General features: G+C 43.5%; 1 protein-coding gene across 1 annotated transcript in view; it reads right to left on the bottom strand.

Annotated features, from left to right (window-relative positions):
- Nucleotides 1-19,727, bottom strand: part of LOC120917232 (ras-related and estrogen-regulated growth inhibitor-like) — a 91,059-nt gene that overhangs the window by 25,158 nt on the left and 46,174 nt on the right. Inside the window, exon 2 of the mRNA XM_040328370.1 lies at nucleotides 12,496-12,552. Coding sequence (XP_040184304.1) covers nucleotides 12,496-12,552 — 57 coding nt within the window. The remainder of the gene's footprint in view (nucleotides 1-12,495; nucleotides 12,553-19,727) is intronic.

Below are 19,727 nucleotides of genomic sequence, written 5' to 3'. Positions count from 1 at the left end.
GCTTAATAAAACGAAGTTCAATGCTTCCAAGCATGCGTCGACTTGATTCTGAGCATGCGCGGGTTTTGAACCAATGCTTTCTGTACTAACCATCAGTTTGGACCGATCGGGCAGCGGTCCATCGGTTCGATTTTGAAGCATGTTTTAAAATTTTGGACCGAAGGAAAACAGACCCATGGGCTATACACACGGTCGATGAAACTGAACCTCGGTCCATTCTCATCGGTTTTGTCCGACTGTGTGTACGCGGCCTAAGACCTCGTACACACGACCGTTTTCCCCGATAGAATACATCAAGAAACTTGGTGGGAGAGCTTTTTTGCCAAGGAAACTGTCGAGGAACTCGATGAGGAAAAAAGAGAACAAGTTCTCTTTTTCCTCGATGGAAGTCTCAATTTCCTCGTCGTGTTCCTCGTCGGGCTAATTAGTATGTTTGGCCTCTTAGTGGCATCAGTGGCCACAGTTATCTCTTACAATGGACATGAATGGTCTAGATTGCCCGAAGCATCAAGTCAGCGTATTTAATTAATTTATACAAACGTTTTTGTCCTAATCCAGTGAGTTTCTGTAGGCATCCCAAATTCAGACATTTTTCACATTTATTATACTGTTATTTTCAAATACCAGGGAGTTTGTTACTCAGGGGAAGGATTTCGTTATTGGCGCTATCACTGTTTTCAACAGCACATAATACTAATCCCAGGATTTACATTCCTGTCGAAGGGCATTCTAAATTGCTTACAGCACTAAAAGGAACTAATTGGCTTTATAGTGAAGAGCAAGTTATCCTTTGCAGTAAAAATCACATGCAATTAGTACATCTTGCAGTGTTCTCTGAGAAAAGGTGATTATTGTACGAATAGGATAAACCCATTGTTTTGTGCTTGTACAGTTTGTGTGTAATAAGCTTAAAGCAAGGTAGAGATTTAAATTAATTATAGTCAGTTTATTCTTGTCAAATGTGAAGCTCATTACACAGTGAACAAAAGAACCTGCAATCAAATGATGAGATAATAGTATACATTATGAAACCCTTAATTTTAGTGTAGTATACCCCAGAATGTGGGACGCATGTAACAGTTGTTAGAAATCCTCACTTTAAGAGGTTGTGCAAGGTCATATTTAGGATTTCTGTGAAGGAAATCTCTATGGAGAATATGTAATAGTGTCAACAACCATACCTCTCAACTGCCCCAGATTTGCCAGGATTGTCCCATTATTTGATGTAAATCCTGGCAAATCAAGGTTATGTCCCCGATTGGAGCCCAGTGGCGGAACTCCAAGGGCTTGCCTGGCAGCATACACTAGGGCGGGCACAAGTAATGCCTGCCCTGTGGCTTGTGTGGGTTGTCTGGGATCCCTCATGCATTTTTGTGTTTATGTGAGAGGCAGGCGGCGGTAAGAGATGACAGCTGCCTCACACATACAGGGCGGCAAAACCATTGCCTTCTCCTCGGCCGTGATGCTTTCCTGCACAGAGACAGGAGGGGGAGGCGCTGAGAAGTCATGTCCGGATTTAGGCCATGATTTCTCCTGTTTCCCCCTCCCAGACCGGATATTGTGCCTGAGCTCCTCTCCCCCAACCCTGCACTTAGGACAAGGGGAAGGCAGCCTGGAGCGGGGAAGTGAAGAGTCCAGAGAGGTGACAGTGGCCGTGCCCTCTCGCTCTTTTCATTCCAGTGATCCTTTATATGGCAGGTGACATTGGATCCATAGCTTGGACTGTACATGGTAGGATTAGCACTCCCTATGGCAAGTACTGTTCATCTTCTAGCAGCAGAACAGTTTGATCTATGGCTCTGGTATAATGTGCTATATGGGGGATCGCTGGTACGACAGGAGGGAGAGAGCACAGCTCGCAACCGCAAGAATCATTGTACTTGGGTCGGGATGAGAGGTTTGTGGGTGGGGGGGCTATTTGTTCAGGGAAGGTTAATTTGGGAGGGAGTTTGCTAGGAGGAGGAATCGAAGGGGGGGGGGGGAATATTTGCTAGGAGGGGGATTTGTGCTAGGAGCGAGAGGGGAGATTGAGGTTAAAGGGAGGAATGGGTGGGGGTCATGCCTTACTGACCCTGTCTGCCAGCGACCCACCCTCCCCCACTGATATTGGACACAGCGGGAACCAAACGGCAGGTCTGGTGGATGCGATGTCCATCGGGACCTGCTGATCATTATGAGGAGAGGCAGAAAGAATGGTGGTCTGCCTATGTAAACAAGGCAGACTACCAGTCTGCCAGAGGGGAAAATTAAGATCTTGTGTTCTGCTAAGCAGAAAACCTGATCTCTGTTTTCCTTTAGTCAAAGCACATCCCCCACATTTAAAAAGCACCCCCTAGGGACACATTTAACCCTAAGATTGCTCCTGATGTTAACCCATTCCCTGCCAGTGTATTTTATACAGTGACAGTGCATTTTTAGCACTGATCACTGTATTGGTGTCACTGGTCCCCAAAAAGTGTCACTTGGTGTCAGACTTCTGGGATACAGTGGTTAAGCAGCCGATAAATATGCAAATGTATTTCCTGCCATCATAGATGTACCAGTCTGCTTCTACTTGTAGGGAGTTTGTGCTCTTTTTTTTTTATCTGTAAGTAGACTCTAAGGGCCAGATCCACAGAGAGAGTACACCGGCGTATCTACTGATACGCCGGCGTACTTTCAAATTTCCTGCGTCGTATCTTTAGTTTGAATCCTCAAACCAAGATACGACGGCATCTGGGTAAGATCCGACAGGCGTACAGCTTCGTACGCCTTCGGATCTTAGATGCAATACTTTGGCGCCCGCTGGGTGGAGTTTGCATCGTTTTCAGCGTCGGGTATGCAAATTGGCGATTTACGACGATCCACGAACGTACGTGCGGCCATCGCATTTTCTAACGTCGTCTGTAGTCGGCTTTTTCCGGCGTATAGTTAAAGCTGGTATTTTGCGGCATATAGATAGACTTGCCATGTTAAGTATGGCCGTCGTTCTCGCGTCGAAATTTGATTTTTTTTTTTGCGTAAGTCGTCCGTGAATAGGGATGGACGTAACTCACGTCTAAGTTAAAAAAATGACATCCTAGCGACGTCATTTAGCGCAATGCACGTCGTGAAATTTCGGGACGCCGCATGCGCATTTCATTCGGCGCGGGGACGCGCTTTATTTAAATGAAACCCGCCCCCAACCCGCCCAATTTGAAATCCGCCGCCAGAAATACACTACGTTGCCGTAACTTACGGCGCAAACTCGCTGAGGATTCGAATTGACGCCAGGTAAGGTGCGGCGGCGTAGTGTATCTCTGATACGCTGCGCCGATCTAAATGTATGTGGATCTGGCCCTAAATATATTTTTGAAAAATGAAAAAACAGTAACCTAAATATCAAAAAATTGTTTAAATTAAAAAAATTCTTAGTAAGAAAAATGTATTAAATGCATTTAAATATATGTGCACGGGAGGGGGTTTAAACACATATTACATGTGAGTTCACGCAGGATCAATAAAGCATTATTAACACAATTGGATACATTTACTTCAGATTTTCACATTATTTTGATCAGTAATATTAGCAGTGTTTGGTGACATAAGGTTAATCCAAGGTTGCTATAACAGCTACTTGCATTTGGCTTTGATGTACCTCTTTAAAGAATTACGAAGGAAATTAAAAATAGTGGACAGTAACCCATAATTAATTTGGCCTTTCTAGCTGTCAGAATTGACAATGGAAAGGAAATGACATGCCTCTGATCAAACAGAAATCTGAGAAGTCATTTTTTTACCCAGGCCAGGATACAATGACATCATACAAACCGGTTAAAGTGGAAAAAAAATAAACACATAAATGGAATAATAATAATATGCTTTAGGAGTTTTATGAATTTTCTTATTTTTTTCCTTTTTTTTTTCTTTTAAAGCATAGTACAGCTTGACTTTAAAAGCATATCCAAACCCCAAAACAAAACCTTGATACTGTATATTGCAGCTTACCAGGTCTTATATAGGGTAGCTGCATTTGTTTTTGTTTTTCGGGCTTTCTGTCCCTTATTTTATTAGATGCCCCAGTAGAAGTCCTAGTCGGACGAAACACGTAAGGCTTGGTACACCACTTCCCATATTGTTTTTCCTCTTTTTACTATTTAATTGTGATCACTTTTAATGTCAATGTTTTGTTTGGTTTTATTACATTAAAACCCAAATATATATTTTTAACCTGCAGTATTGGAGCACCGTTTTTTCGTTCTCCTTGCATGTTTTGTTGGAGTACGTTTTTGGAGCTGTTCCATCGTGTCTGCATTGACCCCCCTTAGGGTCTTTTCCATCACAAGCCATTTAAACATTTGTTAGAAACAGGGGATATACCAACCTAAAGGGGTTGTAAAGGTACATTTTTTTTCCCTAAATAGCTTCCTTTACCTTAGTGCAGTCCTCCTTCACTTACCTCATCCTTCCATTTTGCTTTTAAATGTCCTTATTTCTTCTGAGAAATCCTCACTTCCTGTTCTTCTGTCTGTAACTCCACACAGTAATGCAAGGCTTTCTCCCTGGTGTGGAGTGTAATGCTCGCCCCTCCCTTGGACTACAGGAGAGTCAGGATGCCCAGCACACAGCTCCTTTCTCTATCTGCAATGTAGAGAACGTCCTGACTCTCCTGTCGTCCAAGGGAGGGGGCGAGCACGACACTCCACACCAGGGAGAAAGCCTTGCATTACTGTGTGGAGTTACATACAGAAGAACAGGAAGTGAGGATTTCTCAGAAGAAATAAGGACATTAAAAAGCAAAATGGAAGGATGAGGTAAGTGAAGGAGGACTGCACTAAGGTAAAGGAAGCTATTTAGGGAAACAAAATAGTACCTTTACAACCCCTTTAAGTTACTTGCAAACACTGCGGCATCTGCAGTGAACAGGGTATAGGGTGTACAATGAATGTTGGCACTGCCTTATGCCGTACATAAAACATTATCTTCAGCCTTGGCAATTCAAAGCATTTCATTAAAAGAAGTAATCCAGCAGTCCCTGCGTCTACTTTAATAAATGATCAGTAATTGGAGGGGATGTAGAATATAGTGCCCATGCTTCCTTTAAATCAATTCTCTCTTTTTCTTCTATTTATTTTTTTATATAAATACTGGACGTTTCGGAGGAAAATACACAAATGTCTGTTTGTTTGGTAAGACAAATGATTCATAGGATGGAGACTACTTGCCATCTGCCATTTGGAGTGATTCATCGAATGTTGTCTCTTAAAGTGTACCCAGGAGATCGGCTATTCTTTACTGAGTGGCTCAATGCCTACAGACACCCACAGGCCCATACTCAAAAGGTCAGACATGGCATGTGAAGGAATCTCATAACTAACATTGATTTTGATCGTTTTTATTGTATGCAAAGAGAATTGACACAATTTCATAAAATGTATTTTTAACTACTTAACGACCGGAAGAATTTCCCCCTGAATGACCAGCCCATTTTTTCGATACGGTCCTGTGTCGATTTAACTGACAATTGCGCGGTCGTGCGCCGCTGTACCCAAACAACATTGACGTCCTTTTTTTCCCACAAATAGAGCTTTCATTTGGTGGTATTTCATCACCTCTGTGGTTTTTAGTTTTTGCGATAAACAAAAAAAGAGCGACACTTTTGAAAAAAAAAAGCAATATTTTATACCTTTTGCTATAATAAATATCCCCAAAAAATCAGTTTAGGCCGATATGTATTCTTCTACATACAGTATTTTTGGTAAAAATAAAATAAAAATCTCAATAATTGCATATTGATTGGTTTGCGCAAAAGTTATAGGGCCAGATCCACGAAGCAGTTACGCTGGCGTATCTATTGATAAGCCGCGTAACTTCTAGTTTGCTCCGGCGTATCTTTGTTTTGTATCCACAAAACAAGATAAGCCTGAAGCTGGGCTAGATCCGACTGGCGTACGTCTTAGTACGTCGATCGGAGCTAAGGTGCATATTTACGCTGGCCGCTAGGTGGCGCTTCCGTCGATTTCCGCGTCGAGTATGCAAATTAGATACGCCAATCCACAAACGTACGTCCGCCCCGGCGCATTTTTTTACGTCGTTTCCATAAGGCTTTTTTCGGTGTATAGTTACCCCTGCTCTATGAGGCGTACGCAATGTTAAGTATGGACAACGGGCAAGGGTTGAATTATCCGTCGTGTAAGCGTTTGCGTAAAACGTTTGCGAATAGGGCTTTGCGTGGAATTACGTTCACGTCGAAAGCATTGGCTTGTTGCGGGTTTCATTTCGAGCATGCGCCCTGGGATACCCCCACGGACGGCGCATGCGCTGTTCAAAAAAAACTTCAATTACGTGGGGTAAAAAGGAATTACCATAAAACACGCCCCCATCTCATCCATTTGAATTGCGCGCCCTTACGCCGACACAGTTACACTATGCCGCCTTAACTAATGGCGCAAATTCTTTGAGGATACTGAAAATACGCTGTAAGTTAAGGCGGCGTAGTGTATCTGAGATACGCTACGCCGGACGTATAGATGCACCAAGGTACGTGGATCTGGCCCAAAGCGTCTACAAAATAGGAAATAGATTTATGGCATTTTTATTATTTATTTAATTTTACTAGTAATGGTGGCGATCTGTCATTTTTAGCAGGACTGCGTTGGACACTTTTGACAATTTTTTTGTACCATTGACATTGATGCAGGGATCAGTCCTATAAAAATGCACTGATAACTGTGTAAATGTCACTGGTAAGGGAAGAGGTTTACACTAGGGGGTGATCAAGGGGTCAAATGTGTTCCCTCCTGTGTGTTTCTAACTGTGGGGGGAGTGGACTGACTAGAGGAGGAGACAAGCCACAAGCAAGATCAGCTGTAAGTTTGCCCCCCCCCCCCCTCCTTCCCTGCCACCGGGCCATTCACAAAGCACAGCACACTTTGTGCAACAGGCTGTGAAGGACTATTGCTGTTAATGTGGTAGTAAACCGTAGGAAAAAAAAATTGGACCCCTGCAGGATGTCATAATGTGCTAGTATAGATCACATACTGGCACATTATAACAGACTTACCCTAAAATGAATCCCTCCATCGGTGCCCTGTCATCACTGACAGGGCTTCCATCTTCCCCCAGTCTTTCTTCAAGATTTGCAGGCTCTAGCTGTTTGAATGGCTGAGCTGTAATGACATCACTCCTGGCTGCAGCTCAGAGCTCCGAATGGACGGCACACGTCGCACGACCGCGCAATTGTCTGTTAAAGCGACGCAGTCCCGAATCGCAAAAAGTACTCTGGTCTTTGGGCAGCAATATGGTCCGGGGGGTAAGTGGTTAATAGAGCCACATTTATAAAAATAAGTAAGGATTACGCCAGGGATAAGGGCTGTGGTGAGTCCCTAGGATGGGACTTAAGTGAAAAATGACACGTCTCTCAGTGCCCAACGTTCTACTCATGTTTGACACTGTAAGACAGGTGCTTTGTTACAGTAGACAGCATTGTAATTTTTTTTTAGAACCAGAGACAATGACTGATTGTATGATAATTTAATCATCCTAGCAGAATCTGGCAAGAAAGTTATTTAGGTGGAAAATCACAGCATACTCTGCACCATTGTTCATGGGAAACGGGTTAAAGAATAATTTGTATTCTGTGCCGTGTGTGGGAGTTTATAGAGTACACTTAGGAATTTAGTAGATTTATTATTATTGACTCAATAAGAAACATTAATTTTTTCCCAGAACAAGAATTATTTGAAAAATAAGATTTTGGCATGTGCCCTGAGGGAACTAAGCTAGCATATGCCACTGTTTTTAACCTGTAAATTAAATATAATAAGTGCAAATATCTAACAATATTTATTGTTTGTCTAATAGTGAGACGAAGATTGCTGCTAACCCTTTGTAGAGTGTGTCCACCAGGCACTCCTCATAGCCATCAGTGTTGCCAACCTTCTGTATTTTTACGGACAGTTCGTAAAGACGGGCACTTCCCCCCCCCCCCTCGTTCGTAAATGACCGTGGTTGCGGAAATGTGCCAGTAAAAATAGCCGAGATCGGTTCGGCTTGGAACTGTGCATGGAGATTGGAGGCAAGGGGTGATTGAAGGCAGGGGGTGATGGTGGCACCGTAGAGGGGGATGGTGGCACCACAGAGGGTGGGGGATGAAGACAGGGGTTGTTGATGGCACCGCAGAGGGGGATGGAGGCAGGGGACAATAGGGGCAGGGGGTTATTGGAGGCAGGGGGCCTGGGGAGATTGGAGGCAGGGGGAGATTGGAGGCAGGGGGTGTTAGTGGCAGGGGGTGATTGAAGGCAGGGGGTGATTGGAGGCAGGGGGTGATTGGAGGCAGGGGGTGATTGGAGGCAGGGGGTGTTAGTGGCAGGGGGTGTTAGTGGCAGGGGGTGATTGAAGGCAGGGGGTGATTGGAGGCAGGGGGTGATTGGAGGCACTGCAGAGGGGGATGGTGGCATCGCAGAGGGTGGGGATAGAGACAGGGGTTGTTGGTGGCACCGCAGAGGGGGATGGAGGCAGGGGACGATGGAGGCAGGGGGTGATTGGAGGCAGAGGGAGATTGGAGGCAGAGGGAGATTGGAGGCAGAGGTAGATTGGAGGCAGAGGAAGATTGTGGCACCACAAAGGGGGGTGAAGGCAGGGGGTGTTGGTGGCAGAGGGGGATGGAGGCAGGGGGTGATGTGACTAAATAATTTGCCCTTATTGTATCGAAAATAACAAAAATGAATATCTACCTTAAATCACACTGCTATTTGCCTAGCGTACTTGTTTGTAGCCTAAATACTGAAATTTGAACCTAAAAATGTAATTTAGTAACATTTGTGAAATGCCAGTAAAAATGTGGCTGTGCCAGTAAATTTCGGGTGTAGTGCCAGTAAATTTAAACCTGGTAGGTTGGCAACACTGATAGCCATAAAGTACAAATTGTAAGTGCAGCACAATTACATATACACTATAACTATATTAGTAAAATAATAAACATAAATACAACTCCAATAGTTGATATAATAAGCAACAATTTTAGAGTCCCAAATATAAATATAAATGGCAAAAAATAGCCCTAAGGCTGACGCTGCGCAAAAAAAAGTGATAAATTGATGAAAAAAAGCAGTTAGCACTAAAGTTCTCTTGAGACGAAACGTGCGTAGGGTGCTGGTGACTTTTTACATTTTTTTTTTGTTTTTTGTTTTTCTTTTAGAGTGTTTATCATTAATTACTCACATTTGTTCAACACTTTCACCGAGTTTGTTATATTTCATTCAGGTTTACCATTGAATTGTTGTTTATGTAATTTTGTATATATATATATATATATATATATATATATATATATATATATATATATATATATATATATATATATATATATATAATGTTTGGGGGTTCTGAGTAATTTTCTAGCAAAAAAAATGATTTTTACATGTAGGAGAGGAGTGCCAGAATTGGTCCGGTTTGAAAGTGGTTAAGTGGCCTTTCACAAATAAATCCATTAAAGAAATGTAATCATTAATTAAGCGTTGCTGACTATTCATCCCTTTATTAACCTCGCTGAGGACATGGATACCAAGGAATGAACTGCGTGTGCTGGAGTTCAGATTTAAAGTGGAGTTCCACCCTAAAAATGAACTTTCTATTAATAGCTTGCCTTTAATGTAAAAAAATAAAAATAAATGTACTCACTTCTATCTGGCTGTTACTAGGCAGATTTCGTAATCTGCCTAGTTCCTGGTCCTAGGTGGTTCAACTTCCTGTCCTAAGACCCCATTGCCTCCTGGGAAATGATGACACTTATTGCCCAGGAGTCTCTGGGCATTACTGTGCATAAAAATCACCCAGCATGCACCTTTCCCTGAAAACCAGGAAGAAAAAAGGAACTGGGCTTCACATGCCCACACATATGATGGATACGGCCACAACATGAGCTGGAGGATATAAGGCAAGTGTTTGCAATGATTTCTTGAATGATTGGGGAGCTATTAATATGTTTTAGGGACTATTTAATGTGATTAATTTTAGCTTGCAAAAAAAATTATGCCCTTAGCCCCGCTTTAACCGCCGCACGACTAAATACGTCGGCAGAATGACACAGCTGGGCATATGGACGTACATGTACATCCCCTTTAAGAAACCCAGCCGTGGGTTGCGAGCGAGCCGCCGCCGGCACCCTCGTGACCTGGTCCTGTGCTCCGTGAACGTGCAGTGGGACCCGATTGGCACCGGTGTCCCGCGATCGGGTCACAGAGCTGAAGAACGGGGAGAGGTAAGTGTAAACAAACCTCTCCCCATGCTTCCTAGTGAGCCTGTCACTAATCGTCTGTTCCCTATCATAGAGAACGACGATCAGTGACGTCACATGCCGAGCCATGCCCCCCTACAGTAAGAAACACACATTAGGGAACACTTAACCCCTTTAGCGCCCCCTACAGGTTAACCCCTTCACTGCCAGTGTCATTTTCACAGTAATCAGTGCATTTTTATAGCACTGTTTGCTGTAAAAATATCGATGGTCCCAAAATAGTGTCAAGAGTGTCCGATGTGTCCGCCATAATGTCGCAGTCACGATACAAATCGCTGATCGCCGCCATTACTAGTAAAAAATAAATTATTAATAAAAATGCCATAAAACTATCCCCTATTTTGTAGACGCTATAACTTTTGCGCAAAACAATCAATAAACACTTATTGCGATTTTTTTTTTTACCAAAAATATGTAGAAGAATACGTATCGGCCTAAACTGAGAAAAGAAAATGTTTTTTTTTATATATTTTTGGGGGATATTTATTATAGCAAAAATGATTTTTTTTTCAAAATAGTCGCTCAATTTTTGTTTATAGCGCAAAAAAATAAAAACCGCAGAGGTGATCAAATACCACCAAAAGAAAGCTCTATTTGTGGGTAAAAAAGGACATCAATGTTGTTTGGGAGCCCCGTCGCACGACCGCGCAATTGTCAGTTAAAACGTTGAAGTGCCGAATCTCCAAAAGGGGACTGGTCCTTTAGCTGCATAATGGTCCGGGCTTAAGTGGTTAACTGGTGGGATGAATATTGGGGAGTGGGTCATGTGCATATCAGTAAAATCGACTTTTCTTATTTCAGTTTTATTCAGTTGTATTCTTTACGGAAAGTGATTATTTAGAGCAGGGGTCTCCAAACTTTCAAACAAAGAGCCACTTTATTGTCCCTCAGACGTTAGGAGGGCCGGATTGTGGCCAACAGGGGCAGAAATGTCACGGGCCCAGCATCAGTGAGAATAAATATGGCCTCAGGGTTGGTGGTCAAAAGGAGGAGGAGTATTGCCCCTATCAGTAGGAGGAATAGTATCCCATCATTGGTATCAGTGGAAGATATAGTGCCCCATTGTTGGTGTCAGTGGGATGAATAGTGCTTCATATCAGTGGAAGGAATTGTGCCCCAAGGGCCGGATTAAGGCTAGCAAAGGGCCACATCTGGCCCTCGGGCCGCAGTTTGGAGACCCCTGATTTAGAGGCAGGTAAAAGTTTTTCCACAAATCCTCTTGTAAAAATACAGGGCCAGATTCACAGAAGATCTCCTGATACGCCGTTGTATCTCTGTGATCCGCCCGTCCTAACTATGCGGCTGATTCATATAATCAGTTACGCAGAGATAGCCCTAAGATCCGACAGGTGTAATTGACTTACACCGTCGGATCTTAGGATGCAATTCTAGGCCGGCTGCTAAGTGGCTATTCCATTGCGGTCGGCGTAGAATATGCAAATGACTAGTTACGGCGATCCACGAAGATCCGCGCGTTCGTCGCAATCTCGTACGTCGTCGCTCGACGGTTTTTCCCGTCGTAAAGTTACACCTGCTTTAACATGGCTTATCTTTAGATCAGCCATGTTAAAGTATGGCCATCGTTCCCGCGTCGAATTTCGTTTTTTTTTTTGGCGTAAGACGTCCGGGAATGCGAAACGCCGTAACGCACGTCGCCATTCAAAAGAAACGTCGGGGCGCCGTAATTTCTGCTATAGAACATTTTAACACGGAGCATGCGCAGAACGTTCGGCGCAGGAACGCGCCTAATTTAAATGGTGTCCGCCCCATTTGAATTAGGCGGGCTTGCGCCGAGCGGATTTACGTTACACCGCCGCAAGTTTACAGGTAAGAGCTTTGTGAATCAGGCACTTACGCTGTAAACTTGCGGCGGTGTAACGTAAATCAGATACGTTACGCCGCGGGGGAGCAACGTATTTGTCTGTGAATCTGGCCCACAATTCCAGTCCTTCAGCAAATCTCCCTTTCACATTATAAATATATCTAAAATAAAAAAACAAGGAAAAGAAGAATTCATGGCTACTGTAAATAAATTGAATAGGATTTACCAGTCAATATTTGGCAAGCAATAGGCGAAATAAGAATAAATATTAATTGATCCTAAGTAAACATCAATTATCCCTTAAATATATAGGACAATAAATCAATAGTATTGGCCCTTCGAGAACAAATTGAGGCTGAATGATGCATTGATATTCTATCCAACTAATAATTCTGTTATCTTTACAACTTCTACTTACCGAGGGTGGGATCGTATTCTCCAATAAACCGTTTAGTGATAAATCTGACCGTCATTGCTGTGTCAGGAAAGAAAATGATATTGTATTATTATTTTTGTGTTGCAGTGCTGTGAATTCCTAAAAATACAATTCAATTTTATTAGTTTAAAAAAAAAAATTGCATTTCTACATTCAAAAAAGTACAGTAAGTAAAGTTTGCAGTGGACCTCATGTCAACATGTTTAAAGGAAGAACGACTGAAGAACTATTTGATAGAAATGGCTGAATAGTTGATTTGGGTAAGGGAATGTGTTGACAGGCTTTGGGCATCTGTTGATGGGATAATACAGCTGCTTTTAACATCACAAGTGGCCACTGCCCCCGCCTATAACTGGCCTATGCAGCAAGGAACACTGTTAAGCCTCATACACACGATCGGACTTCCATCTGACTTTTCCGTGGATTTTGGTCCGAAGGGCGTTGGCCGTGAACTTGTTCTACACCCGGCACAACATTTTCAGCCAACATTCACCAAACCATGTGTTTTTTCAGCTCTTTACTGCCACCCTTTGGGCAACTTCTGCTATTGTTGTCTGATGTTTAGCATTGGTTCTGAGCATGCATGTTTGTACTTTGGATTTTAGTTGGACGAATTTGTGTACACACGATCGGATAATCCAACGTAACAGATTTATTGCCAGACAGTTGGTAAGCATGAACAGCCAACATTTGTTGTCGTTAATTCAGCCAACAATTGTCTGATGGAGCATACACACGGTCGGACTATCCGACATAACTCGTCAGACAATTATGGCCATAAAGTTGGATTGTGTGTACGAGGCTCATGGGTAATGCATATCAAACAAACCAGTAATTTCCAAGCTCAACTTACTAACCAGCCTATGACCAACCAAATTGACCTGTCTAAGGCCCCATACACACGATAGAATCCATCCGCAGATAAATCCCAGCAAATGGGTTTCTGCGGATAGATCCTATGGTGTGTACACGCCAGCGGATCTGTTTCCGCGGAGAAATCTCCTCTGGGATGGATTCCAGCAGATCGGATATTTGCTGACATGCACAACAAATCCATCTGCTGGAATCCATTCCAACGGATGGATCCGCTCGTCTGTACAGACTTACCGGATCCATCCGTCCAAAGGGATTCCCCGCACGCGTCGTAATGATTTGACGCATGCGTGGAATTCCTTATATGACAGCGTCGCGCCCGTCGCCGCGTCATAATAGCGGCGACGGCGCGACACGTCATCGCCAGAGGATTTCAGCGCGGATTTCAATGCGATGGTGTGTACACGCCATCACATAGAAATCTTCTGAAATCCTCAAGAGGATTTATCCGCGGATACGGTCCGCTGGACCGTATCTGCGGATAAATCCTCTCGTGTGTATGGGGCCTAAGCCTCGTACACACGGTCGAACATCAAACAAACTTTCCCTTGGATTTTTGTCCGAAGGGAGTTGTCCAGTCACACCCATAGCATACACATGCTCGGACTTTTCTGAAAACTTTTCTAAAACTTTCCCAACATCACGTGTTTTTTTTGCTCTTTTCTGCTCTTTATCGCGCACCTTTGGTTAACTTCTGTCATTGTTGGTTGATTTTAACATTGGTTCTGGGCATGCGTGTTTGTACTTCGGACAAAAGTCCGATGGCTTGCTGTACACACGGTCGGACTAGGCACCATCGGACTTTTGTTGTCGTAAAGTTTGTCCGTTTGCAGACCGAAATTTTTGTCCGACGAAACACGAAAAAGTTGGTCCGATGGAGCGTACACACGATCGGACAAATGTGAAAACTTGTTGATTTTGAAGTTTGTTGCCTGAAAGTCCGACCGTGTGTACGGGCCTTTACAGTATGCCTTAAAAACGGGTTTAGTCTGCACATATTTTCTTTCAGACGCTTATATAGCACTGTCAATTTTCACAGTGCTTTACATATACTTTGTACATTCACATCAGTCCCTGCCCTCAAAGAGTTTACAATCTAAGGTCCCTAACTCACATTCATACATACATATACTAGGGCCAATTTAGACAGGAGCCAACTAATCTACCAGCATGTCTTTGAAGTGTGGGAGGAAACCAGAGTACCCGGAGAAAACCCACACAGGCACAGGTAGAACATGCAAACTCCAGACAGGTAGTGTCGTGGTTGGGATTGACACCAGTGACCCCTTTGCTGCTAGGCAAGAATGCTAACCACTACACCACTGTGCCACATTTGCAAATACATGTGTAAGCTACAGGCCCAGTCAAGGCACCCCATTTTCTGTAGTTCCTAACTCTAACTTTTAAGAGTCTCCATAGTGGAAGCACATTTTGATCGATAGGTAGAGGGTAAGTGAGCCAGAGGCTATTGGTCAGGCAACGCACTGACGCCTTTGCTGCCATTATGCTATGTGCTGGGTGTTCGGTGTGTCCCTGTGCCTTTAAGGAGGGGACTGGAATAGGGTGACCACATTTCCAAACTACCATTCTGGGACACCCCCCTTTCCAAAAATCAACTTGTGCTGTAACGAATCTCAGCACAATGATTGGACACAAGAGGGGGATTAATGATTTCTCCAATCACAAACAGGGGGCGGGAATTGTGCTCCTCCAGGCATTCCCGGCCAGGACAAGTACTGTCAGTGAGTAAAGCAGTGATGTGGCAGCCTTTTTTTGGGGGCATTAGTTTAACTTGGGGGGTGGCTGTGTCAGTTTCATTCCGGGACTGTCCTGGGCAATCCGGGACACGTGGTCATCGTAGACTGGAAGCACATGCATTTTGATGGATAGGTAGAGGGCAGCTGAGCCGGAGGGAGCCCATCCCTCCTTAAAGGCCAAGACCACCTCCCAAAAGTGGGTGGAACTCCGCTTTAAATCCAAACTTTTCTCTCCTGGTGGTCACTGGTATTGGGTGTCTGCTTTAGATCCAAACTTTTCTCTCCTGGTGGTCACTGGTATTGGGTGTCAAACCCCCTTATCACTACCCCAGGGATCAAATTCAATTCACCATGCGGGACAATTTTCCACACCTTTTTGGATCAGCAGAGGGAGAGAAGCCAGTTCCAGACGACCTGTTCTCCACCATATAAACCCGCAATTCTTTGTTTTTTCCTTGTCCATCCTGGACATGGATGGTAGAGTAAATGCCTATTAAGAGGGTTCTGCCAATACTTGAAATAATAAAAATATATTAGTGTACAAAAGTCATATGGATAAAAATTAAAAGTCAGAAGAGGCCAACGGATTTCTGAACTTTTCTTTCCAAAAAAATGATTTTTAAATATGATCAAAAGCAATGACTATAAACTCTGACAAGGTACGCTGTGATGCGAATGATTAATAAAGAATAAGCTGAATCCTCTGTTTATTATTAGATTAAGGCCAGTTAATCTGCCAGCATGCGCTACTATACCGCCCAAGTGTTTGAGAACCAGCAATGTTCATGTATACATGTAAATATATGTTCTTAGGGACCCCTGAGGCTTTCTGAGTCCCCCCCCTGCTTTAGCAACATCCTTTTAGAAATGACGTACTGTATATGGTTTCTCTCCAGCAGTCGTGGTTTTGTTTTAGAAGAGTGGGGTGTAAAACACTCCTAGGATTTTTTTTTTTTTTTAATGATGCATTAAAGGGGGTATATTTTGGTTATTTTATTTTTTATTATGTGTTATTCGTATGTGTTTTTCACCCTTTTTGTGTGTATTTAGTTAATTGTGCACTAGTGTCAATTTTATTTTATTTTTTTCTTTCTGTGTAAAGAAATGTAAAATATTACGGCTGATGTGATGAAAACATTTTATTATTTTTTATTTATTTGTTGCCACTGCAGGCACAGCAGACACTTTGGAACCCTCCTATCATAGCAGGACACAGACTACAGTACCCACAACCAAAATGTTAGTGTTACCAAAACCCTGCAGCAGAGGGAACCCCAATCCACCTGATGTTTTATATCATACAGTATGCTAATCAAGGGATCTTTGTTAAAGCCTAACTCCACCTTTCCTTTCCCTTTATATAGTGTGGGCTAAGCTGGCCCAATTGGGGCCAGCTTCATTTATTAATTGTTGCAGGCACTGTCAGTGGTGTAGAAACTTAAAGTGGATGTAAACCCTCCATACACCCAGTGAAGTGAACAGCCTCATATGATACACAGAGATTAACCAAATCTCCCAACATAGGTTTTATATGTATATCTGCTGTCTTCACATTTATATACTGTTTAGAAAGATGAGATTTTCTCTTCCTGGTTAACACAGAGCGTGATGTCTGGGCATACAGCCAAGATAGCTAACATTGCTGATTGGAGGAAAGACACACACCCGCTCTCATCATAGGCAGAGACTCTCAGAGCTGTTTTGTAATAGGAGCTGCTCTCTGCTACTCTATTTTAGCAACCTCTTTTGACAAAAGATTCAGGCTGCCTTTTTCTAAAAAGTCAAAAAATATGTCAGAAGTTCTCAGGCTGATAACAGATGAACCGTTCAGGCCACATACACACGATCGGTCAAAACCGATGAAAACGGACTGAAGGACCTTTTCATCGGTCCAAACCGATCGTGTATAGGCCCCATCGGTCCGTTATCCTTCGGTCGAAAAATTTAGAACTTGCTTTAAAATTCAACCGATGGCGCCTAACCGATCGGTCAAAACCGATGGTTAGTACTCACGAACATCGGTTCAAAGTCCATGCATGCTCAGAATCAAGTCGACGCATGCTTGGAACCATTGAACTTTTTCAGCACGTCGTTGTGTTTTACGTCACCGCGTTCTGACACGATCAGTTTTTAACCTATGGTGTGTAGGCACATCAGACCATCAGTCAGCTTCTTCGGACCGTTCTCATCGGATGGACTGATCATGTGTACGCGGCCTCAGAAGAGAGCTATAAGACTTGGCTCATTGAAAAGAGATAACAAAATACTGCAGATATATGTGCCCAGCTCAAATTTCATGAATCGGGTTTACATCCACTTTAATTTAGCATCAGCTGTATATCCACTTGACCTCCAGAAGATTTATCCCCCTTCATAAACAGACCATGTTTTTGAGATCCAGCACTGCCTTCTTTTAACTGACAATTGCCCAGTCATGCAAGGCTGTACCCAAATACAATTTGTAATTTTTTCCCCACAAATATTTCTTTTGGTGGCATTTGGTGGTATTTTTTTGCGCTATAAACAAAAAAAAGAACATTTAGAAAAAAAATAATAATAATATTTTTTACTTTCTGCTGTGAAACATTTTGGTAAACAAAAATCCCTATAAGCGAAATAGTGAATATTGACTGGTTTGCGCAAAAGTTATAGCATCTACAAACTATTGGATATATACTGGAATTTGTATTTATTTTTTTATACCAATAATGCGGGCGATCAGTGACTTATAGCAGGACTGCGAAATTGCGGCAGACATTTAGAAAACTAGCTGACACTTTGTGGGAACCAGTGACACTAAGGCCGGGTACACACGAACAAACATGTACGGTGAAAGCGGTCCGTCGGACCGTTTTCACCGTACATGTCTGCCAGAGGGCTTCTGTACGATGGTTGTACACACCATCGTACAGAAGTCCGCGCGTAAACAATACGCGGGGCGTGTCCGCGTCGTAGCCGCGACGATGACGCGGCGATGACGCGGAGACGTGGGCGGGCCTGCCATTTAAAGGCTTCCACGCATGCGTCAAAGTCATTCGACGCATGCGAGGGACGGCGGGCGCCTGGACATGTACGGTAGGTCTGTACTGACGACCGTACATGTCCGAGCGGGCAGGATCCCGGTTTTAAAACACGTCCAGGAATATTTGTCTGCTGGGAAAAGGCCCGGCGGGCAAATGTTTGCTGGAATTCGGCCCGCTCGCACCCACACACGACCGAACATGTATGCTGAAACTGGCCCGCGGACCAGTTTCAGCATACATGTTTGGTCGTGTGTACGGGGCCTCATACAGTGATCAGTGCTGAAAGAATGCACTGTCCTTCTATTAATGACACCGGCTAGGAAGGTGTTAAACATCTAGGGCGATCAAATGGTTAAACATGTACCTAGTCAGTATTTTTATGTGAGGTGCTTATACTAAGGGAAGTGATGGATTGTATTTCCTGCTTTGCGGAGAAAGAATATCCATCACTTCCCCCCTGTCAGAACGGAGCTCTGCCTTGTTTACCTAGCTAGAGCTCTGTCCTGTGTGTCTTCCCGACGATCGACGGTTGCCAGTGGACATCCATTGGCCAGCCTCTGATCGGCTTCTGCTGCAACAAACCACAGCAGAAGCAGCGTGCCAGCGTCACGCATACGCCTCCTACCTGGAAGTGCAGTATCACGTACATTATATACACCGATCAGCCATAACTTTATGACCACGACTAATATTGAGTCTGGCCCCCTTTTGCTAAAACAGACCTGACCCATTAAATCATAGACACTAAAGTAACATCCACATAAATGACAGGACCCAAGGTTTCCCAGCAGAACATTGCCCAAAGCATCTCACTGCCTCTGCCAACTTGCCTTCTTATACCACATCCTGATGCCATCTCTTCCCCAGATAAGTGACGCATACGCACCCAGCCATCCACATGATGTGTAAGAAAACAATTCATTCGATTAGGTAACCTTCTTCTATTGCTCTGTAGTCTAGTTCTGGTGTTCATGTGACCTTTGTAGAAGCTTTTGGCTGTGGACATGGGTCACCATTGGCTTCCCAGCCCCATACACAACAAACTGTGATCAGATTAGGCAACTTTCTTCTATTGCTCCGTAGTCCAGTTCTGGTGTTCATGTGACCTTTGTAAAAGCTTTTGGCTGTGGACATGGGTCACCATTGGCTTCACAGCTCCAAACACAAACTGTTGTGTTTCAGATACCATTGTAACAAGATATTCTCTTTATCGGTCAGTGTTCATAATGGTATGGCTGATCGGTGTATATATGTTATTCTGCTATGGGGTGGTCGGGAAGTGGATATAGTGTGCAGTTCTATGTTCTGGAAGAGTTACATAGACATCCCAAATACATTCTGCCATTCATAGGAAGCCTTGTATTTATGTCTAGAGGTGGAAATCATGACATTATCAGCTTGCTTCCCCATGTCGGCCATTCACAGGAAGCCTTATATTCGTTGATACAAATACAAGGCTTCTTGTCAATAGCTGAGAAGCACTCTGCCCAATTCAATTGTTTTCTGGCAGCAGACAGTAAGGCTGCATTCACGTATTTTATTTTGCCGCGTCAAATTGCAA

Source organism: Rana temporaria, chromosome 11 (assembly GCF_905171775.1).
Source record: "Rana temporaria chromosome 11, aRanTem1.1, whole genome shotgun sequence".
In the NCBI taxonomy this organism is placed as follows: domain Eukaryota; kingdom Metazoa; phylum Chordata; class Amphibia; order Anura; family Ranidae; genus Rana; species Rana temporaria.
Note: the sequence above shows the minus strand (reverse complement) of the source record. Positions and strands in the feature narration are given on the sequence as shown.